The sequence below is a fragment of the Lytechinus pictus genome, chromosome 12 (assembly GCF_037042905.1).
Source record: "Lytechinus pictus isolate F3 Inbred chromosome 12, Lp3.0, whole genome shotgun sequence".
NCBI lineage: Eukaryota > Metazoa > Echinodermata > Echinoidea > Temnopleuroida > Toxopneustidae > Lytechinus > Lytechinus pictus.
The window spans coordinates 6,138,347-6,163,831 of NC_087256.1; the positions used below are offsets into that span (position 1 = coordinate 6,138,347).

Genomic DNA, 25,485 nt, shown 5'->3' on the forward strand with positions numbered 1-25,485 from the left:
TTCAATATGGTGGAACTTTTTTTCAAGGCTGACTTAATTGCTGTTGTTTTTATCATCCAATATTTTTATCACCACATACTTTCCGAACTTCTTACATTTTCATGGTTGAGCGAGCACATTCGAGAACTTGGGAAGAACACTCTTTATACTGCATAAATGTATTCTTTTCCTAACAATTTCTCAGGATCAGTTGAATTTATGGATAAATCAGTGGTGGATCCAGCATTTTAAAATGGGGGCCGATTAATTGGGGGAGCCACCAACATTTTCAAATTTTAACATGTTTTAACAAGTTGTAGAGGATATACCATAAACCCCTATGATGATACGTCACAAAAAATTGTGCTCACTCAACCATAAACATACGTTATCAAAATTGTGTGTGTATTGGCTAAATGATGTATAGTAAAACAGCATTAACACCATAAAATTCACATAAAACAATCTTTGCCCAACTTTGTATTTACACAATTTGAAAAACGACTGTTGTGACTTTCAAAAATTGTTATTTTTTAATTCAATCTTTGATTACTCATGCATGACCCAACTGATATATCTCATTTTTCACCAGGAGTTGCTTAATGACTATAGAAAACCACCTACGAAATATCATATTTCAAAATTATTCCGTCCAAAAGTTACAGCAATTTGATTTATGGGGGAATTACTTTTTTTGTTGTGTATAGATCTAAGCCTAAGGCCAATATAAGGATACCGGCAATTTGAAGGCGCTGATTTATTCATGGCAACGCGAACGACCATAATTTTGGCGCACGGAATCTCCCCCATGCGGAAATAATGAGATAGGCGATCCGCACTTCCTGTGCGGACTAACTCCGTTTGAAACCCTCTTCTTGAACATGTTGAAGTGGGTTGAGTACTCCGCTTTGAATCTGGATCGAAATAATCATAGAATGTTCATACTGCCCTCCAAAGTGGAGAAACTCTTTCTGGACTCCGGATTAACTCCACTTCGGCTGTCAGTATGAAAGGGTCTTTCGATTTTTTTTTCTGATTTTGCTTTGAAAGGTTACCAAAGATGCACAAAAAATGAAAGTCAAGATACTCTGTGCAAGAGATTGGTAGAAAATAAACTAGAATGCTTTTCACACTGCACTTTTTGTCATAAATTGGTGGGGCTAAGGGGGGTCTTAGCCCACTTCGTTTTCACCCTACGTTTTAGCAAAGTGGGCTAGCACGGTAAATTGTACGGTACTATCTGCAAAAAAGCAGGGTTAGCCGGCATATTGCGGTGCTAGCACCACAATTGCGGTGCTAAGAGATGCAGTGTGAATCGAAACCGGGCTAAGGAAAAGTGGGGCTAAGCATTAGCCAATCACAGAAGTCGAAATTGCACGTTAATCGCGCTCTGTATGGTAAAATCATCAATATTAATGAGCTGTGTGATTGCCCGGGGTTAAGGCGTTAACCCCGGCTAAGCAAATAGTATGGGGTTAAGAAAGACAGTGTGAATCGAAAAAAAAAAGATAGTATGGGGTTAAGGATAGTATGGGGTTAAGGAAATGCAATGTGAAAAGCATATAAGATTCTGTTATCAACACGAAACTCATTGAGTAGATTAGATTTCAGAAAATGATTTGTAAAGATTGCGAAACTTAAAAACCTCTTATCAAATCGGATTTTGTATGGGTTAAATTTGTCTGTAATTCCGGGATTTAAACAGAAAGAAAGATGAACGGCCGAACGCACGTATCTATCACCCTGGTCACCCCAAAATGAGATCAAAATCCGGTCAAAATCAGATTAAGTGAATTAGAAACTTTCAGTATCTAGAAGAGACATTCTTCGGCTGATTGATTTAAACTTAAACCATTTCTGCTTTTGGGGGATGGGCTAAATATGACGTAAAGAAAATTTATCATCTTGAAATCAGGGCAATCACCCCCAATGAAAATATCAGGGGCAAACATATTGATTTGTCCCCTCCCTACCAAAAATTTCACAACTAGAACAAAAAATTCATAGTATGCAATGCAAATGTTTTTTTAAGCTTTGAAAAGCATTGAACTTGGCATATAACATGCTAATTATATTATACATCCATTTTCTGTGCGCTAATTCTGGATCATAACTTGACGATTTTTTTTTACATTTAAAAGAAGTAATTTTGCACCCTTCTCTAAAGCTTGGATCGACACCCCAGAACACCAACACTTGTTGAAATAACATCGTGAATTTACCATTGGTGTAAACTACTTGGTGCGTTCCTATGACATGTCTGAGATCGACTGGTGTTACTTAGTTTTAACACAAATGTAATGTAAATTGCAGTGTTCATTTTTTATATTTGATTTACATGTAATTTAACCACTGAGCTGTATAGTAGGCCTATACAGATTAGTGAGTCTAACCCTTGTGCGGACTTCAAGACCGTTAGACCATGTAGACCGAAAATCTTGGTCCTATTCACTTTTACGTGAACATGGTGAAAGCAAAGCCCCTTGTAACTCCATAGAATAGAGTTCCGAAGCGATGACGTCAGTTGCCATGGTGTCACGGCGGCATGGTTCTAAACAAATGAACCCGGAACATGCGGAAAGCGTGTGTTTCTCATACTAGAAAATGGCTGCTATCGGAATGTTTGCTTGCAGCCTATTTTTCAGACGAGCCGAAATGTGTACAGACGATCGTCCGGTGCGACTCTGTTTAGAACCAGCCCGCCTAGACACCATGGCAACTGACGTCACACTTTGGTACTATATGAGACTACAATAGAGCTAAGAAAACTCCCACACCCTATGTTTTTTTATCATATATATACTGTTTAGGACATGTATTTACTGTCTTCTTTCAAATCAAATATACCATAACAATATAAGTCTCATACGCAAATTAGACAATAACTGAAACAAGTATTATCACATTATTATACACTGGTACAAACGATCATCGAGAAAAGAAAGTATATATAATGATAATGAAGAACATGTAACTTGCCTCTAATACAGATTAAAATTCATAAGAATCTGAAATGATATGAGAGAAAAGCAAGATAAAAAAACCAGGTGGAGTACGTGAGTCCACCATCCCCATGCACGAACCCAACCCTCGATCCCCTAGGCCTGTAAATCAAACTTGCTTCTTTTTTTATTCCTTTTTGAAAAAAAAATATCATAGCTTCCTCATATATAAATGAATTAATTCAAATGACATAATGGATAATCAGTTCATCAATCATTTTACTTGATTCTACCACCGTAGAAATATACAAGACTGGCAAAAAATAAACAACGAATCATTTTTTTAACCCTGAAACATAATTATTCATAATCTGAATGAAAGTATATAAAACATAATCTTGACAGTATAATGTTAGATTATACAAAATATAAAAATACACATTTTTTATTTGCTCTGTTGTTTCGATGATAAACCTACATAATACAGTATATGGTTACGATTATAGATTGTCAAGACTTAAGCGGCTTCTTAAAATTTTAAGTCCTTTTTCTATGCACGCAGAGATTTTATAACGGATTAACCACCTTCACCATGATGACCATCGCAGACTTTGACAGAAGAAGTAGATGAGTGCACAAGATCACTGAAGTGGGCAATTCGTTAGATAAACTCTCCTTTGAATCCCTTGTTGTTCGGACAGTAGGTGACACCGATGGCGAAGGTCCGTGTTATCTTCTACCTCACGGTGGGAATCTTGTGCGGTTTCGTGAAGTCTGCTTACGTCCCAGAAAAAGCGATTACCAATGACGATGTCCACCATGATCCTATCATCAGGTCCAAAAAGGAAGGAGCAACCATCGTTGGAAAGGGGGAAGGGTAAGTGTGTGTATCAAACCAGAAACACGCAGATCTTGTACTGTTTCTGGCAAAGTCACTCACTAATCTTTATTGCTGTATATATTCTAATATTGCAGCGCACAAATGGAAAAAAAGAAAAGAAAAGGGCGGTAAAACAAATCCAAGGCCAATATGAGACGGACATCGAGGCTAGTGATCATCCTAGTACATGAACTTTGTGGCCTTGCTCTTGGATTAATTTGATATGGTGGCTCACGTATGTTCACGGCCTCAACTCAGTGGAGCGCGCCATTGAAAGGCCTTTTCGCCTAGCAATATTGTTAGCGACGTTTGTTAGCATCACTTTGCTCACTCTCCAAAATGCCTGCGACATTAAAATTCTAAAAACAATGGATTTGTTCAATTTTAGTGAGGCTATGAATGTTTATCATTTATATTGACTATCAGTGTACCAACATATACCGAATTTACAAGCAAGTGTGGGTAAGACTTTGAATTATCAGTCATTTCGATGCAATCCCAAAATTGATGAAAATATAACAGAAATTTGATATAGCATTGCAAAATCCTTATTTTCATATCCCCTTAATTTTTAATCATTTGCAAAAGCATCTTAGTACGTTTCCTAGAATTTTTCACAACTGATAACGGTGGTGGCTTATTGATTCTAGTTTTATTTAAGAAATGGCAGGCATTTGAAATCAGGTAAATTGTTGTTATATTTTTAAAAGAAAATCGTTAGATTCGAACAACTTACTAATAGTTCTCCAAAAGAAGGGTTATATTCAATTATCTGTGTGTAAATGATACATGACGACAAATTTTACGAGTATATCATTGCATGTTGGATAACCTTTTCCACGATGAGTTTCGTAATTGAGAGAAAAATCAAGTTCATTCCTAGCACGCGAGCCGCAGAATGATAAATTTTAGTGTGCGCACACGGGCTGATCGCCGTGTCTGCGGGGACGGATATCTAGTCCCATACTGGTGTAAGGTGGTATTTTCCACGTACCTTTTCCCCTTGTAATGACCACTTCGCACTTTAATACTTAATTTTGACACTTAATCTGTTAAATTAATGGTTTAACGATTTTGGAAAATGTTCGGAATATACCTAACACATAAATGATTTCATTTTCTAGAATTATTAGTTCTTTCCTGAATTACCAAAAGGCAAATTTAGGTCAAGATTGCATATACTCACATTGACTGTTTAGCATAGCGCATATCCATTACAATTTATATTATGTGTGTCTATATTAGATAAATTGTCCTGATGTAAATATATGTTATAGAATCATATTGGATACAAAAATCATGACGGGTGTCATGGTCTGAGTTTTCTTTGTGTATAACAAACAAAATACTGCATGATTCCAATTTTATTTGAACATGTCATCGTATGCTACGGCAATTTCAATCAGTTTATAATTTTCTTTTGCTTAGTCAGCGTTTATTTTTCAATGTGCAGAATTGGTTCGCAAGCGGTTTTTACACCAAAGAGCTTGCCAAAGAGCTCATTCCTGGCACTTCGACTAAAGATGGATATGATTATTTTGTTTCTCATGGTTATCCATTTTTAAAAACAATATTTATTTACTGCAGCCAACGAGTTCCTGACACAATTTATTTTTTGACTAAAAACTACATTATGAATGTCCCCCGAGCGGTCTTAAAATAAAAAAGAAATACCCTTTTTCGCAAATGAATCATAGTTGTAGCTGTAAAATTACTTTGTCTTAATTCCTTTCCTCTTAATTTAATATTTTAGTATTTCATTTACATAACCTAAATGAAGGAGGATTCGGAACGATTATTGTTTGATGATTATGGGTGTGAAAGGACCCCTCCCCAAAAATAATAATGAGTAAGAATAAATAAATAAATGAATAAATAGATTAAATTAAATTAAATTAAAATAAAAGTCAGTAATCTTTAACAGGATAGTTCGAAAGCTTATTTTCAGTGGGGTCCTCAACACGTATAGAATTGTAATTATAAAAGGTAAAATCTGTTTACACTATAAATATGAATATGAACTACTATTAAAAATAAATAAGATCTTGAGATGGTATGTACAAGAAATATATAAAAAAGAGAACGAAGAAGAAAGTTGAAGGTATAATGTTGTCTCAAGCGGATCGGGAGAAGGGGGTGCTCCTTTCCCTCTCTTTTCCAATACACCGGGTGAGTTATGTATATCTCAATATTGATTTTATAACAAACTACTTAAAATCCCCATTTCATGACAGATTATAAAAAAATTCGGCTTACGATTTGTGCTCGCATTGATTGTTGAAAATATATTAAATCGTGCATCATAATTACAAAAGTGCTTTAAATGTCCATTTTTCAAGCCATAATATTAACAGATTACGCGCTCTCATTAGGCTTATTAGACTAATAAATAAGATATTAATTTAGTAATCACTATGTCCTTGTTTTCAGAATGGAATATCGACAAGTTCTATTTCGTGCTTAGGAAGAGAAAAAGACAGTCATCATTTTCATTTGATGACATAATGTTCTTAGGATGTCCCGGTCCTAGGTCAAAACTCAAAGGAATAATATTGAAACATATCGGCTTTTTTAAAACTGTGATCCAAATCCACCTCACAATTGTCCTACAAAGTGCTTGAAATACAGAGATTAAATTGTCCCTTTTTCAGATCGGAATATCAAATACTTTAAGCTCGCGCTTTTTGCGCTCGCTTTATTGATTTTCATGATGTAAAAGGTATTTAGAATGCCCAGATTCTAGGTCGCGCATGTTTATTCAGATACGCAGCTTGTTCACTATTTAAATCATCCAAATATCAAACATTTTGTGCTCGCATTATAAGATTTCCAATTATCATTTTCATGATTTACACAAAATGATCAGAGTGTCCCATTTTTGGGTGTAAATCTCGATTTTTTTTTCCGCACGCGCTTCGCGCTCGCATCAATTGTTTAGTCATTTATTTATTTTTATCACGATTACAAAAAGTGCTTAGAATTTCCGTACTTCGTCTAGAAATGTCAAAATTTTCAGCCCACGCTTTTCGCTCGCATTATTTGATTGTTGAAAAATGTAAGGTAGTTGCGGTAGATACACATCTGTCTTAGGATCACAAACATTGCCCAGAATATTTAGATTTTAGGACAAAATACTTTGCACTCGCACTAATCAAAATAAGGCTTATGAGATTATTATATATTTATGTTGATTTATAAGAATAAAGCTTAGACTATTATAATAAAAGACTACCCCTTCAAAGATACAAACAAAAATCAACTTCGAGTGGCCGATCGGGAAAATGTGGCTAAAAACATTCGGCTCCCCCCCCCCCCCCATATTGGCAAAGGCTGGATCCGCCCCTGTCTACTGATAGCTCTTGAAGGGGGGGGGTGAGTTACCCTTGAATATTATTGTTGAATATTCAGCTCAATATATTGCTTTGACCCCCATCCCTTCACACACGTTTTGTATATCCCCGTCTACTAACAGCTCTGGGGGGGACCATTTTTTTTTAACTCAACATAATTATTGCTCTCACATCCCCCCCCCCCCGATCAGATGAATTACGCCACTTGACGTGCGTGATTTCAATTGCAATATAGCCCCAAGATCCACTGACTATTTATTTAGCTTACACATTAAAAAAAACTGGAGAGTTGTCAAACTCAACACAAATATACAATAAAATAACAACAAAATAACATATTATAGAAAGAAAGTATTAAAAAAATTGAGAACTTAGTACAATAAAGATAATAAAATGTTGAAATTTTTTACCCCCGTCTCCCACACTCGATCTATTACGTATTAGACAATGATATGAAATTATGCTGATCTGCCTTTATTTGCGCACGATATTCTTAACTAAAGTCATGATATGACCATTGATATAATGGATTATAAATTTTCATAGTTTGATCACACCATATCCACTTTAAATCCCTGGAAATTCCAGCAACAATACATGTTGTCATGGTACGACACACATTTTCTTTATTGAAAAGTATCACGACACCAACGTTGAAACTGTGCAAAGGCCTTTAATGGCGAACTCCACTGGGTTGATACATAGCCTATGGGTGATGAACATACGTGGGCTCTGAATTACGGTCGATCACACATTATGACACACGACTTCAGTCGTGAAATTCGTGACTTTCGCTGCAAACTTTGCAACAAAAATCGCGAACTTCGCGACAAACAATTGCAAGCGTTGCAACGAAAATCGCTAACTTTAGAACTGAAATTGCAAAATTTGCAACGAAAATAGCTAACTTCACGACGACTAGAGTCGTGTGTGATTGACCGTACTTCAAAACTACCATACTTGTAATAATAGTGGCTATTGTCATGCATATTACATAATGAACTTGTAGTAAAGGTTAAATGTAAATTTGTAATACATGTTTGTTTTTTGTTTTTAGCATTGTCAAGGATATGTCTAAATGAATTCGACTTGAGAAAACGGTAGCCAAAAATGAAATGTTAAATCAACATTTGAAAAGTTGGAGGAGTGACAATCATTCCAAAAGGTTATATCCAACTTTGCACAAAACTGAATCCAACATTATACATATTTGGTCAAACCATTTAAAAGTGGTAAATGCAACATTTAGAAGAGGGTTATCACTATTCACTTTATACTCCAACCTTTCAAATGTTGATTTAACATCATTTTTTTGTGTGAGATTACTGTACTACTAGAAATGGTGGCTTTACTTGGGGTGGTTTCAATGAAGAACCCAAACACGTCCAATGGATTGTGTGATGAGCCAGGTACATTGGTATGTGGTATATGTTTTTAGGTCAAATAAGCCAGTTCGAAGTTCCACTCTGCGCATGATCAGAGGAAGGTCATTGGTACTCGAGCGACATGGTGGTTTAAAATCTAATGAGATAAGCACCAACTTTGATGTCTTGATTATTCATATATTCTTTTGTTTTTTGTGTTTCATTTACATCCACAACAAATGCGGCGTCCACGAACGACTAGTATTTCATAGTTTGCAAAGTGCATTGTACAACATGCTATAATATGCATTCAAAGTAGAAATGCAACAAACACCTTCATAGAATGTTCACTGGTGTGCTATTCTAGTCACCTGGTCTATTCAATTTCTTCATCCTGCTATTTAATGCATGCTTACGTAATATCTTGCTTTTAAATCTGCCTATCATAATGAACTAAATGAAAGTTATTTTTACCAAAATTGTCCATGAAGTAACTACGAACTGGTCTATTACCTTAAAAACAGTACCCGAACCGAATTGGTACATAGCTAGCCTACGACATACCCCCCCCCCAAAAAAAAATGGGGGGGGGGGGTTCCGTCCAAATTAAGGATGATTTCAGTCTGGAAAATTTGACAAGCAAAAGAAAGTTTTTATTACAAAGCGAAGCTGATTTTTAGTTAAATTTGTACTTTTTAGCATATCTACCTGATTTCTAGTGGTGTGCATATGGCCAATAACATACGCAGCACCTCCCGCAGGTAAATCTTGGGGGTGCACCCCCTTTTCCCAGGGCCATGAGCACAGGTGAGGCAGAAGGGACTCTCTTGTCCTTAATTTCCTCTTGTGGAATAGAATATCTCTTGACAATACCTATCATAGTTTTGCTATTATCATTATTATTATTATTATTATCATTATTAATAATAATTTATATTATTAATAATAATAATGATAATAATATTATTATCATTATCATTATTATTATTATCATTATTATTATCATTGTTACCTCGCAGGAATGTGATGCTGAAGGACCAATGCCGGTATATTGATAGACAAGTTTACTTACTGATTTATACAAATTATGGGCATTCTTATTTAAACAAATACTGTTCTTGGAATCCCGCTGAAAGCTTGCAGGAGGCTTGTATGACATAGCAACAAATGATGTATGGAAACTGCAGTATTGTAATTTGTTTACTATAAACACGACAAAACAGGTCTCTAAGAAAAACGTCCATCATTGCTGCATGTGCCCTTGTATAACATTTAATAAGAAGCTAGAATTCACCCCATTCGCATCTGCCATATCATTATAACAATACATCGATGTGCTCAGCAAAAAAACGTTCACCATGCTATACCTAAATCTTTATTTCCTATATCTAATCCATTTATATTGTTTTATGTATATGACAATAATGGCTATTAGTTTGAATTATTTCGCTCATGGCATCCGTGCACTTTCCTCTACAAGCTCTCTACAGACAAGTGTTGGTTGACTACTGTACCTTCCCTCTCTTTTCCAATATAAGCATTATTCTTTTTTTTTTCATATGAATTTTCGGTGAGCCTATATTGGTCAGCTGCTATTTACCAAAAGGGTGAGCTTGAATTTCATTTTTTGTATAAACACAAATATATACCATGTTTTACATTGTTTTTACAGGTTGAAATATAATAAAAACAAACAAATAAATCAATTAGAAATGAAATAACGACACAATATTTCTTGTAAATTCTTCTCCCTTTTCTATTGCCTAAATTAAACAGTTTACCAATCCATTCAAAGTCGACGTCATACTTTCTTGTATCTATCGATTCTAATGAAGCGATACACGTTGTTGATCGTCGATTTCTTTCTGTTGGTCTCAGCGCGAAAGCAGTGGCTGTGAGAAGCATGAATGCATCTCGGGGATACGATCCAAAGTAAGTGTAAATCATATTATGTTAGGACATATGAAAGAATTGACCTCACAATTAATAATTGGAATATTTTTAATTGCCGGAGATGAAAGTCTAGGATATATGTAACGAAATATATTGCCATTTTATACCGATTTTATTTTTGTATATTGTAAACCCCGACTAGTGAGGAGAGCTTCAAAACAGAAACTAGTTTTTCTTTTAGTCATCCTCAGGCACTAGTCGGTGGTAATTTCTTCCTCTTGTTTATATTCTTGTTGTCTTTTGCCTGGAAACAAAATAAATAAAATAAATGAAGTTCGTGAAAGCATTTATATGTACATCGTCATGAATATTCATCAGGTGGGATGATGACATATTCCCACTTCCCCCTTTCCTTATGTTACTACATGAAGCTATAATCATTTCATATTTTCTTACATGTGTGCATGATATGACTTCCTTGTAAGACAATACATATCAGCAATGAACTGATGAATATCGTATGCATTACATCAATTGTCAGTCCATTTTGTTCACTCTTGGTGGACAAAATCTGAAGAATATAATATCGTATGACAAAATACAAACAGATAAGTGGGGATATGACATCATCATCTTGCTCATAATATATTCATAAAGACATGCACAGAACTGTTTCACCGAAATAATGCAAAGCTTTAAACTACCATAACTTTGTTATTCCTTGTCCGAGTTTAATGAAATTTTCAGTATTTTGTTTGTCTGATTTTACTTGGTCGATTTAAATCACACATTTACAAGCCTATAGTACTTCTTTAAGGCCCCTCTTTGTGGATTTCCATGAAAAATCTCTCGTTGTTAATCACGAACCCTTTGATGTATATCAAATCAGTACATTCTCATCAATGTCGGTAAATAGGGCTCACGTTCGCATTGCGAAACCACGGGTAACTTTATACGACAAAATGGTACTGATTTTACTTCAAAATCAGACTTTAACCCCTTTTACATTTTGAAAAAAAAAGCTTGACTTTTTTTATTCATTTTCATCGTAACAGCTCGGTCATCCTCCAAACATTGTTACGTGGCCTTGCTCCTTCTATTTTACGTGTCGGAGGAAGGGCGGGAGACGAGGTAATATTTGCTCTGAATGGTTCTTCCAATTCCATTCCTCATCCCTGGATAAATATAAATCATTTTCTGACAGGTAAGCTCCCGTGATCGCAGCCCATGAATTTATCTTCCCATTTAAATTTGTTTTGGAGACACATTTTTGTACTTCTTTCGCTCCCTGACAATTGTCCGGCCACTTAAAATCCACTTTTATTATCCACATATCCGGCTCTCCAGAAGGGTTCCGTGACAATTGCTCCGCCGCAAATTCCACACATTATTCGAATGACCAGTCTTTACCCTGGGTTTAACACTATACCCTATCCTAAACCTAACCCTATACCTTAGATGAAATTGAAGGGATGCTCCGGGCTGAGAATATTTATATCTAGATAAAAAGAGTAAAATTCACAGAGCAAAATGCTGAAAATTTCATCAAAATCGGATAACAAATTACGAAGTTATTGAATTTTAAAGTTTAGCAGTATTTTGTGAAAACAGTTATATGCACGTCGTCATGAATATTCATTAGGTTGGCCGACGATGTAACATCCCACATTCCTTTTTCTTATTTTTACATGAAATCACAATTTTTTGTCATCTTTTCATACAAGTGTAAATGATGTGTCTCCATTATGATGAAATAAGTTGCAGCAATAAATAACTGATGCACTTAATCAGTTGTTAATCCAATTGTTTTAGTTTTTGGGAAAAAAATCGAATACACCGAATTTCATATGATACAATACAAAAGAACAAGTGGGATTGACATCATCAGCCCACCTAATGAATATTCATAAAGACATGCCTAGAACTGTTTCACCGGAATAATGCAAATCTTTAACATTCAATAACTTTGTTATTTGTTATCCGATTTTAATGAAATTTTCAGCATTTTGCTCTGCGACATTTTCCTCTATTTATTGAAGTATAAATATCTTCAGCCTGGAGCATCCCTTTAAGCCCGTAGCAAATGTCGTTTCACCTCCAGAAGAAGCGCGAATTTGAATTTGGTAGGCCTTTCGCAGAAGGGATTTTTCGAGAAAAAAATACCGTCACACTGCAAAACTCTGCGATGTCAACCGGTGTACACGAAGGACCACACCGGACACTTTACTCAACTGTTAAACTGTTAGTGTCAGTTCAACACCTATGGGTGTTATTGTAACACGCTGTAACGTTTACACTCTGGTGTTATGTTCAATCCTGAGGGGGTAAATTGAACACATTGGGATGTGGTCCTTAATAGACACCAACCGGTGTCAGCCTTAACACCCTTCATCATTAAAATTGTTGAATGGTAGGATACAAGTATTAGAACCTGTCGTCTAGACCTACAGACTAATTAAAAAAAACACCCAATGTAATCTTCACTAGGTAATCTAAGGGTGTACAAGTAATAACACATAATTATCCATTTGCAGGTGAACATTGGAAGAGTCTTAATGAATTTTGCTTAAAAAGTGGGGCGGATCTTGCATTTACTTTGAACGTGGCTTTGAGGAAAGGCGGTGCATGGGACCCGACTAACGCTAAGGAACTCCTAGACTTCAATGCGAACCTTGGATATCGTGTCATCTGGGAATTGGGAAACGGTAAGATAGATGGATGTTGTAAGATGGCTGTGATAAAAACCATAAAGGAATATAATGATAATGGTCATGGTGGTGTTTGGTGTGGTGTGAAGGTGGCAGTGGCGGCAGCAGTGGCAGCGGTGGTGATGTCGTTGTTGCTGTTGGTAATGATGGTGGTCTTAATTGGAACGATGAAATTGAAAATGTGGATGGTGCTTTGTAGAGTTGTGATGATGATGTGGTGTTTTGTGTGGTGGAGTTAGATGTGGTGGTAGTGTTCAGGGTACTGTGATGGATTATATGTGTTGATATTAGTTGTGGTGATAATGAGTGCAGCCGGAGTGCAGTGTTTGGTGGCGTTTCATGCGTCAATGATGGTGGAGGTGTACGTGATGCTGTGTTGGTCGGACCTGTAGTTTTTGGTTGATGTTATTTGTGGTAGTGCTGGTGCTGATGTAAGTTGTGTTCGTGATAGTGGGAGGATGTTATATTTGTATTACTGATAACATGCACATTTTGGGGACTTTGATTTTCAGCGGCATGCATGGACGTGTGATGTAAGCAGCTGAGTATCTGCCATAATCTCCATCTCCGTCTGTGTACACGTGTGTACTTGGTTTTACACTTGGCTATTATTGTCCAGCATTAGAATGTTGAGGGATGTGAAAGTGCGTGCATGTGGGTGAGCGTGTGTGTGAGGGTGTTTGAGGGTGTGTGTGTGAGTGTGAAGGGTACGTATGATGGTGTGTGGCTGTGAGTGCGCGAGGGTGAGTGTGTGTGCGTAAAGGGGTGAGCGCGCGAGGGTGTGTATGTGCTGTGTGAGGTGTGTTTACTGAAGAGAAAGAGAGATTTAAACAAAAAATCTGCTCTCGATTTGAAACCATGAAATAGACGCATGCGTATTATGGTTTATTTTTTGCTCGAGTGGTCACGATAAGCAATATATTTTGTTCATTTTCGAGAGAAAGTCTTTGAAGTCCAACTGAACTGTCATTTTCTCGAAATTTATGACAAATAAATACAAATATTTTTGATAGTTCACTGTTTTATTGTAAATTGTCCATTGTAATAAATTGGAGCGTTTTGTTTGAAATTCTGCTAGAATCGAGTTCATAACGTCACTACTATTGGAATTTATGTTTGACCAGAACCGGCCCTGTTCAAGAAAAACTACCACCTCAGGATACCAGCTCGACAGTTAGCCAAGGACTTCAACACGCTAAGGAATATCTTATCAAAGGACCGGTACCGGTTTAGCAACGAGTTAGTGGGACCGGATATGGACCACCTTCCCATCGCACATTGCGGCAATACAAAGACAGTCACATCAGAAGACTTTCAAAACAATACAGACTATTTGAGAAGGTTTTTTCCCCTCTTCTTACATTAAGCTTGATTAGTATTTAGTTTACATCTGGGTCCCATAACACAAAGGTTAGCGATTAATCGTACGCTTGCTTTTTACGATTGATAATGCATTGTATTCATTGCTATCAATCACAAAAAGAAACGTTCTACGATGATCGCTAAGCTTTGTGTAAAGCCCGACGCACACTATGCGATTTGTTGCGATCCGAATTTCAAAGAAATTTAAACACTAGTAACATTTGTTATGAACATTCCAACCAATTTATATTGGCGATCAGAGTTCAGAATAGTGGTAGGACTACTGAAATAAAAATTCAGTGTAGTTCGAGCCTCCTTGGAGGAATAAAAGCAAATTCAAATCCAAATCGTAATGACGTCATCATCGGCTGCGACTTGAAGTCGATTTGGACTTCACTCCGACCACAGGGCTTGCCGCAAAGCAAAATCATAATTTTGTTATTCCTAACATTATGCTGAACTTCAAATGAAATCATTTTACTTCTTGAAACTTTCACATTTAATGCAAAATGTGATTTATAAATATATCGCGTCGCATCGGATCGCATAGTGTGCTGTGGGCTTTACGGGCCCCTAATATAATATATATATAATATATAGTTGGAATTACGATCTAGAGTCCGTTATAATTACCTGCTGATCCCCATTATGCCTATTTTGCCATGGTGATTCCGGGGGGGGGGGGTCATTATAGCTGAAAGTGTAGTTTATCATTTAAATCTTTTACAGGCCTGCCCGAAAAATGGTAAAAGAAAATGATCACCGACTCCAATCTTAAAGATCATTTCCTTTCCAGGAGAGGTACACCTATAGAAAGTTATAATCAGATTTCCTTAAAACGGGAATTTGAAAATTATTTTTCTCTCTCTCTGAAGCAACTGTAATGTCTGATGATATTTTGATTAATGAATTGGCCATCCAATTACACTTCGTAATAAAGGTAAATTTGTTACTGTTACATATTGAATAGGCTATTGAAGGTAAATCTCCTCAACCATAAATCTAATGAATTTTCTTAGCTTGGTTTCTTTTTATTTTGTTATGTTCTTAGAAGAGGTGTTAAGACACACCTTGTATAATCATATGGTAATTATACACTGTAAAAAATGAAGTGCTAATTTAGCACCTGCAGTGTTTGTATAGTGACTGCACTACGAGTGTTGATATTCTAGTTCAAATTTGAACTAGAAAATCAGCACTTGTAGTGCAGTCATTATACAAACACTGCAGGTGCTAAATTAGCACTTTATTTTTTTAGTGTATAAGCACCCATCTTGATTGATTAAAAAAATGTTACTTTCAAGTTAAAAATCGAATTTGATATGGCATTTGGATATCAGTGTGTCCCTGCTTGAAACAAGTGGGGCTTCACACAAGACTATAGCACAAAAACAACTTATTTCATTTTTAAAAAATATAATAGGGGTAATTCTTTGCACTTTTCTAAGTCAAGGACTCAAGGCTGCACATTCAGTGATTCAGAGCGTTTTCCTCGACATAATGCAAACTAGATAACAGATATGATGGCTCTACTGGGAGTAACCAGCTCTGAGAGTATATGATCAGAAATAAGAGATGATATCGGGAAAGAAAGTTCGGTCCCGTTTATTGCAAGCTGTTTATTCCGTTATGTCAGTTTATATGTTTAAGGAATTATGGAATAGCCTCCCTGAAAACATCAAACAGTGCTTGACCTCTGAAACTTTCAAACAATACCTTAAAACATTTCTCTTCAATTCTTCTTGATTTCTGTTATAATTTCCTAAAAAGCGCCTTGAGCACTCTACAGAGTGGATTTGGTGCGATATAAGTCTAATTATTATTATTATTATTATGGGACAAGAGGCTTGCCATATCTCTTTCCATAACGATGCACATACCCGGGATTGGGCGGGAGGGGGGGGGGGTATGCACAATAAAGAACATCTTCTCTTTCGAATTTGTAAATCTTGATTACTTTTGATCTGTTGATACAGGTTCTTAAAGGATGCTGGAGATGCCATCAATGCAACTACAGTTCACTTCTACAACCTAAACAGAAAATCAGAAACATTATCCGTCGACAATTTCACCAACCCAGACACGGTCAATTTGATGAGATGCGAGCTCAAGGAATTCCGAAAACTCATGAAAGATGTCAAACCGACAGGCGCGAGATGGTTAGGCGAGACCTCCTCCGTGGCTGCCGGTGGCCTGAGAGGAGTATCAAATCGATATGTAGCTGGATTTATGTAAGCAGTTTTTTATCGCCCCTCCCTATTTATCGACTCCAGCCTTTACTTTGAGGATTGTAACCAGTAAATGGCTGATTATTTCCCCTTCGTACGTAAGGCCCTTCTGTATCGGTCATACACACGATGAAAATTAAACTTTTGAACGCGATCCAAATTTATATATTTTTTCGGGGAGGGGGTGCGTTAACTCTTAGCAAATTATGTGAAATTTGAATCTTCCTTTTTGCAGGTTATAAAAGCCATGTAATTCTCCCTTTATTTGCTGACATATGTGGTTTATTTAATATCTTAAAAAAACATAAGAAATTGCAAAAGGAAGAACACATCGAAACTTGCATCACAGGAGATAGACCCCGATAGGTTAAAAGAGCTAGATCGACAAATGCACATTTTCATGAGAGTATTCTAAATCATTGATCATGATGATTGGTCAATCGGTGATCACATGAAAAAAAAGTTTCTTTACATGGCAGACATTGAGTATGCGCAGCTATTCCCAAGGGAGAATATAGTGAGAATATTCCTAGCTCTCGCCCATTCTCATACAGTCCGAAACCATTCTGAAATCTTATATTACGAGTAAACGTAGCAAGCGAGAGCAGAAATAAACTTTATTTATTTATTTTGTTATCTATTTATTTATTTATTTATTTTGGCTTCCAGTCAGAATTGCATTATTGAAGTTCAAAGTATAATGATTTTATCAAAATTATTATTCACACAAATAATATAATTGGCTTGAATCCATGGGTAGCTCATATTCTAGTTTACTTTATACACCCCATTGGGGAAAAAAAATATTGGAATAAACCCGATCGGTTTATCCCGGTGTTGTAACGATGTGCCTGAGGGCAAACCGGGACAGTCGCGGAACTGTGTCGCTGCTGGAGCAAGAGTTTGTTGCGAGGTTACAGCGAGGCGAGGTTATACCGGGTAAGTTTATTGCGGGTCCGATCATTCACAATAAGGGTAACACCAATACAGTCTCAGGACAGTCCCGGGACTGTAGCTGTGTTTGAGGCCAGTGTGAAAACCGTATCAGTCTCTCAATCTAAATAAAGGAACAACTGAACGCGCTGTCGAAAGGGCCGATTTTGTCAAGGTGGTCACCGGCCTTCTCTAGCGCAATGTCATCACTGTATAATAATACAAGTGAATAATTTGCCCATCTCTTTCAGTATACTTCACAACTTGGGAGTTGCGGCCGAGATGGGGATATCTGTATTCATATACTGGGACCTGACCAATGGACCTTATTCATTGCTCGATGTTGATGATTATACACCGACACCGGTAAGCATTCAAAAATTTGTCCAATACTGCAACGAAACTCCAGAAATGGTATACCCGAAACATTCACATTCTCACATCCATTATGTAAAAAAGAACATTTTTGTCAAGATACTTCACATACTTTTATGTCTTTCTTAAGGAAAGTTTGTAACGAAGGATGTGTCATTAGAAACTGAATATTTGATTGCAAATCAATGTCGGCTTTAAAATATAAACGAAAACGCGAATCATGATTAAAAACGTGATTACAAAACGTTGATGTAATGGGAAACAAAGGGTTTGCTCAATGTTCTCCATTCCCGGTCGTAAACGTAAACGTCTTTCAAATCATGATTCGGAGGAAAATTTAATTTCATGGCGTTCCTAAACGGATGTTTTAAAGTTTACATGAATTTTCGTTTACAGTAGGAATAAATCGGCCTAAACGGCGTCATCTCCCCCAAAACGTAGAGATTCTTAGGCAAAATAATGAAAGGTGCACACAATTTTAAAGTAATCTACTCTAATTATTACCGACCCTTGAAGTGATCTCCTGGCTCTTTTAATCTGAACTGAACACTAACTTTCACACAACTTAATAGGCCTATAATTACATGCGAATAATATTGAATTGTGATTTTTTAGTATGCTGATCACATTGAACTTTTATGAGTTGCACCATGTTTATCCGTGTTTATGACACATTGTGTTATCTTAATCTTCAACATTGTCTTTGAATTAACTTAATGTCATGAGTAAACTTAAATTCACATTGTCATGTTATATTCTCACTAATGTATGTAATACAATAATTTTGCCTTACCTAACCTATTGCAATGTAACATGGGGAAGCACAGCATCTTATTTATTACAAATAAATATGTTTTTAATACAACAACATGCAATAAGAATAATCACTAATTCAACATATCTTGCCCATACGGACCTACTGATTTGGAAGCTAACAATTTTAAATATATATGATTTACATTGCTGTCTTGTTCCTTGTTTTATGTTTTCTTATTCCAAAGGGGCTTTACCGGATATTTTAATGATTTTGTTTTCACTTTTAACTCTATGCACGCTGATGTTGCAATCTTGCACATTTGTACATTTAGTAATGTAAATATGTATTCAAGAAGAAACATTAATGACTCATCTCCCAAGATATATACAGTTGAGGCCAGAAGTTTAAATACACCCAGGAAATTCAAAGAAAAGTTGACACTTGCCAAACATAAAATTTACTGTATCTTATAAAATATTTTTGCTATCATGACGAATTTGATATCAAACAAATGAGTATGTCATGCCCCTTGATCATATTGATTTGTCATCAGAAGCTGAAAAATATTTAGTTGTCATTTTTACCCCAAAATCTTCATATTTTAGACAAATTAAAAATAAAAACTTGACAAAAAACATTTCATATTTGTGTTAGTTACTTCTCAACACAAACATTTCAGATTACACTTTTTTGTTCAGTGGTGACATATCATGATAGAAAATGTAATATAAATCATAGATATGACATTTATATATTTTTTATGAAACGATGTTTGAAAATATAATAACAAACAATAGAATACATTTGGCAAGAATATTACTTTTTTTTTTCTTCAAAGAAAATTCCACCTGAAATATACTTTAATCCAAACGGCATCCCAAATCATGTGAAAGAACTTGATATGCTCTTTCATTTGATACCAAATTCGTCACTATGGTAGTATTTATATTTTTGCAGATATAGTACATTTTACGATGTTTGGCAAGCGAACAATTTTCACTGAATTCCATGAGTGTATGTAAACTTTTGGCCTCAACTGTATATAATTTTCTAAAACTGTTTTTAGATATGAAGGACCTGTCATCTGGAATGATTTGCCATCAAACAATAAAACTTGGTCCTAACTATTGATTTTTAAACATAAATGTAAATCATATCTTGCAAGTTTTCTATTAATTTATAAATAAAATGGAGCCTCTGTTTTTTTTTTCTTTTGTTTGTTAATGTTTTTGCTCTTTGTTTGTTGTTTGATCACGGTTATTTTGTTTTATTGATTTGTTTTTAACCAATGCGCACAACTAAGGGGATTGGTCTCGATAGGTCTTTGGCCTTTGCCAATCCTCTACATGCACTGCATGTTGGTTTTACCCTTTTCTTTTGCCATTATATAGATTGTTTTAATGTATTGATTGTTCTTTTTTATTGCTTATGTATTGTCTGTTTTATTGTACCCTTTTAATAGATGTGAATAAAGTGAATTTGAATTGGAATCATACATTGATCTGGAAAATAACAGTTGATTTATTTCTGAAGAATCCTTTTACAGGCGTTTGATTTTGATTACTTTGTTCAGTCTTGATTTGAATTAAAATGGATTGTGTGGTTTTTTTCCTTTCAAAAGCTGTATTGGATATGTTTTCTGCATAAGCGGCTTACTGGTACTCATGTTTTATCTGTATCGTACACCGAAGACGAAAAAGTTACACAGACAGTGAAAAGTGCCTCTTATGTCCACGTTTTTGCTCATTGTACCAAAGTTTCGTAAGTATTCTTTTATCATTCTCTCTGATTCACTCTCCTCGCAATTATTCATGAAACCCAAATATAAATTGATTATTAATGATACCCTTTTTCTACTTAAACTCTATATTTTTGTTTGAATAAAGAATCTTCTTATTTTTACATAGGAATAAAGATTTTTTACATTCATTTTGAAATATATATGAATTTTCTAGTGTTCACCACTTACTACCCCTGGACCACTTACAATCGCTGGCAACTTTTCATTAGTGGTCCACCACGTTTACAGCTCATTGGGAAATCGAAATGCGTGTCTTTGTTAAATTAACATTGATTACATGTTATTATTCACAATATTTATGGCTCCAGAGTATTTCTACAAACTAAATGTTAAATAATTTTTCCTCAGCTAAAAATTCATTATTATTATACACTTAAAACGACAAAAACATCTGTTACCTATACTCATCTTCGTTAATCAACTAACCACACTTGAAATTGTTACAATATTTTTGTACTTCGATTCTTTTTTTTTATCTCACCGATTTCTATAATACAGTCTGTTGTATCCTGTCGGTGCTGTTACGATCATAGCAATTAACCTGCACAACGATACTGATGCATCTTTATTCTTAACTGAGAATTTGATGAATAAGAATATAGACGAGTATCTATTGACTGCACCAGAAGGAAACCTTACCAGCAGGTAGATAATTGTCTTATTTTATTATAATCTATGTAAAAGGAAATATTTCCTTAGTTATCACGATTTGTTAAAGGTGAGAATAGTCTTGAAGAAGTTCCCTGAATTAACACACATAATTGAATCAATTGACGTAAATAATTGTATCGTGTGTCTTGATACATATTTATGTGTGTCACTTACTATTCTCTCGTGTGTAACTCTTTAGTCTCTCGTGGGAGACAACGTAACGGGTCATTTTATCAGCAAGAGATCATTTATATGGTATGAAGGTATATGCTCTGGGAAAGTATGTTATGTCACTGAAGTTTAACTTTACTTCATATTCGTTAAAATGACTGGGTGACGAAGTTAATCTGTTACTTTACTCTGCCCCTCTCAGTACTGGGTGACGAAAGTGATCTCCTACTTTACTCAACCCTCACTGAACTGGGTGACGAAAGCGATCTATTACTTTACTCAACCCTCAATGTACTGGGTAATGCAAACGATCTCTTGCTTTACTCAACATTTCGTTGAACTGGATGACGAAAGCAAGTTGGTTACTTTACTCAGCCTCTCTTTTTATTGGGTGACAAAAGCAATATTTTACTTTACTTAGCACCTCTGTGTACTTTGTGACGAATGTGATCCGTTACTGTACTCAACCTCTACTTGTACTCGGGGACGAAAGTGATCTGTTACTTTACTAAACCTCTCTCTGTACTGGGTGGCGAAAGCGATCTGTTTCTTTACTCGATCTCTCTCTGTACTGGGTGACGAAAGCGATCTATCACTTTACTCAACCTCTCTCTGTATTGGGTGACGAAAGTGATCTGTTGCTTAACTCAGCCTCTCTCTTTACTGAGTGACGAAAGCGATATGTTACTTTACTCAACACCTCATTGTACTGGGTGACGAAAGTGATCTGTTACTTTACTCAACCTCTCTCTGTACTGGGTGACGAAAGCGATCTATCACTTTACTCAACCTCCCTCTGTACTGGGTGACGAAAGTGATCTGTTGCTTTACTCAACCCCTCTCTGTACTGGGTGACGAAAGCGATCTTTTACTTTACTCAACCTCCCTCTGTACTGGGTGACGAAAGCGATCTTTTACTTTACTCAACCTCTCTCTTTACTGAGTGACGAAAGCGATATGTTACTTTACTCACACCTCATTGTAATGGGTGACGAAAGTGATCTGTTACTTTACTCAACCTCTCTCTGTACTGGGTGACGAAAGCGATCTTTTACTTTACTCAACCTCCCTCTGTACTGGGTGACGAAAGTGATATGTTGCTTTACTCAACCCCTCTCTGTACTGGGTGACGAAAGCGATCTTTTACTTTACTCAACACCTCATTGTACTGGGTGACGAAATTGATCTGTTACTTTACTCAACCTCTCTCTGTACTGGGTGACGAAATTGATCTTTTACTTTACTCAACCTCCCTCTGTACTGGGTGACGAAAGTGATCTGTTGCTTTACTCAACCCCTCTCTGTACTGGGTGACGAAAGCGATCTTTTTACTCAGCCTCTCTCTGTAAAGGTTATGTGCACATGTTCAATAAATAAAATTAGTTTCGCATCATTTCATTTATTTCTACAATTTCATATTCCATGGTGTTTTTTTAAAACAAAATGTGCCAAATACCAATCAAATTACGCATTGAAATAAGTTTAGGCATGTTATCTCTTTTATTTTGATATATGTATATAAATCTTTTCTTATCTGACTGTTTTATTTTTACTTAGTAATATACTTCTCAACGGCTACAAGTTGGAAATGAAGAATTCAACCCATTTTCCAGATATCAACCCACGCCCTCTGCCGATAGGATATCCGATAGTTCTTCCTCCACGGACGTATGGGTTCTACGTCATTAAAGACGCTGATGCTCTAGTTTGTCGGAAACATGAGACCAAATACTGATGGTTGATACCAAATGGACTATAAATGTTCCTTTTAGTCAACATTTTTAAATATCATAATTGAACTTTTGCAAAAAAGGAAGTTGCAGAGAATTCCTAGTCCCTTTTTTTTTTTGGGGGGGGGGATTCACCGAAATGCATTAACGGTTAAAGGTCCTTATCATTGCCATTAACATGTCAACGAATGCAAACTACGTGTCGTCATGCGACTTACCAAATTGGTGAAACCGGCTAAAATACCGAAAATATCGGCACGGAATTCAGCCAGTCGCAGTGTGAAGAACACAGCAATGAGTTCTGGGAAGTTCCATAAAAAAAACTCAAACTTCTATACGCCCAACCCATAGTTTCCTCCATTTAGACCTCACTTCAAGCACTGTTCAAGCAATGATAATTTAAGAGCATTTTCAATATTTGCAGGGACTAGAATAACGAAACAAATAATTCCAGTCCCATATACAGCAGGTGGGACGTATATGATTTATAAGAATTGTCCTTGTTTGCATCGTTTCATTTCCAAGTTAACATCTTGCCCTCTAAAAACACTCAGTAAAATTGTACCTAATATTGGGTAGAAAGGGAACATGCATGTTTGCTGGATATTTTTGTTTGACCCCATATTGGGCTAAATGCATGTTTTAATGGTAAATTTCAACGCAACATTGCGTACAATTTACGAAATATTTGGTATCTTTTTACCCAACCAACATGCGTGTTCCCATTTTCTCCAATATTGGGTAAACCTTTTTTAGAGTGTGTAGATAGTTTAGATAAATAATAAATCCAGATTTGCTGTAAATATACCAAGCCGTTGTAATTAAAAACTAAAACTGTTATCCAATTCCCTGATATATCATATAAACTATTGTGTCACTCTGTAGCGCTTCACAGCACAGTAACGATCTACACGATCAATAACTCACTCTTCATATCTATGTTTTAGTAAACATTTGTTCATAATCACAAAGATATTACCGTACATGTCGATGACTTAAAATATCTGGAAACTGAGGTTTGTCTTCAAGCTACAAAGAAATATGCTTCCTGGCGTTTTTAGTATTTATATATATTGTACATTACAGTTCTATTTACATTTTAATGTATCTTTAATTCAGTCTTTGTTTTGTATGTTTGTGAAGATAATGTCTAGCATTCCAAAATTGTTATTTTCAAGATCCTTCCTCTAAAGATATATGACCTGTTTATTTCTTTTTAAATTGTTCTTTAGGCCTGATGTTGCCATCATAAAATGATGAAAGTGGCACATGACTGCCACGTAATAAACCATAATTAAATTAAAAGTACAAGGTTTTACATCAAGCTAATGAAATGTATATTAACACTACTTTTTAATATGTCCATGTTGGGAGCTAAAGGGAATGTATTGGCGGGAAGTGAATTCCACAGCCGAGCCGTCCTTGGTATATATGATTGATGAAGAGAAGTGTTTGATTTTGGGACAGTGACTCTGTAGGGGTGGGCAGCTGCAGTAGAGTGCGTCAAACGAACGGGGGGAAGATTTCCAGACAACTCAAGAGATGGTTTCAGGAAGAAGTGACAGTAGAAGGTACAGAGAGATGCAGCATAGTCTCCGGGGCTCGAGTGGATAAAGCCCAACCTTGGAAGGGTCTTCAATTCTCAGGAGGCGGAGTGCTTTCCGATGTAACCTACCAATAAGTGTAAGTACACTCGTACCAGCTCCAGCCCAAATCGATGTATTAATCTATTTTTATCTTGAAGTGAAAATGAACGAGATGACATGAAATTAAATTAAAATAATCAAAGGGGAAGCAAACCGATCAACACTGTATTTTGTCCCTCATTGACTGTGCGTTTTAAATGGCTAGTCTTAAAATACACCATTTGATATAACTTCGTAAAAACGGAGAATAAATCAGAATATAATTATATTTGTGTGAGAGAGAGAGGAAACGTAACTGTTTACTTGGTAACATAATTATTGTAGTATGAATGTATTGAATAGTGGATTAGTGTGTTCCAAATCAAGTTGGCCTATAATTATAAGACTGAACTGCTATGAATGTTGCATTATGGGTACTGAACCTGGCCAGAATGATGTGAGTAGTTGAGAATTTGAGGTGGGATTATAAAGGCTGCTGGTTCGTATGTCCTTTAAGATGTACTATAAAATTTAAAGAGATTTAGAATTCAAATCTTTGAGATTTCGATCAAAACCCCCATGCTCTGTCTCACTCCCTCCCTTTCTCTCTGTTGTCTGTGAAAAGATGATAAAAATCACCTGTATAGAGCAAGATTATAGTGCAAGTGGAGAAATATGAAATGTATCCTAGCTTATCTACCTATTTGCATATCATGGATTAGTCTGCTGGGCAAAC

General features: G+C 35.9%; 1 protein-coding gene across 2 annotated transcripts; it reads left to right on the forward strand.

Moving 5' to 3' along the window:
- The first annotated feature begins 2,564 nt into the window (after positions 1–2,564).
- Positions 2,565–24,927, forward strand: LOC135156104 (heparanase-like). 2 transcript variants are annotated; one of them, XM_064107294.1, is made up of 11 exons: positions 2,565–2,714; positions 3,530–3,798; positions 10,292–10,447; positions 11,464–11,612; positions 12,943–13,113; positions 14,241–14,457; positions 16,455–16,709; positions 17,891–18,005; positions 20,393–20,532; positions 21,071–21,217; positions 22,952–24,927. In XM_064107294.1, exons 2-11 carry the CDS (start codon positions 3,635–3,637, stop codon positions 23,127–23,129), a joined length of 1,692 nt encoding a protein of 563 aa, XP_063963364.1. In that variant the 5' UTR covers positions 2,565–2,714; positions 3,530–3,634; the 3' UTR covers positions 23,130–24,927. The 2 variants fall into 2 exon arrangements, with proteins under 2 accessions (XP_063963364.1, XP_063963363.1); XM_064107293.1 differs by having other exon boundaries at positions 2,574–2,714; positions 3,484–3,798.
- The last annotated feature ends 558 nt before the right edge of the window (positions 24,928–25,485 follow it).

Bases quoted from the DNA above. Each gene is read 5' to 3' on its own strand.
- LOC135156104 (XM_064107294.1), top strand. From the start codon at position 3,635: ATGGCGAAGGTCCGTGTTATCTTCTACCTCACGGTGGGAATCTTGTGC. The intron at 16,710-17,890 runs GTAAGCAGTTTT...CATCTCTTTCAG, and splicing joins CGATATGTAGCTGGATTTAT to TATACTTCACAACTTGGGAG. The intron at 20,533-21,070 runs GTAAGTATTCTT...TCTATAATACAG, and splicing joins GCTCATTGTACCAAAGTTTC to TCTGTTGTATCCTGTCGGTG.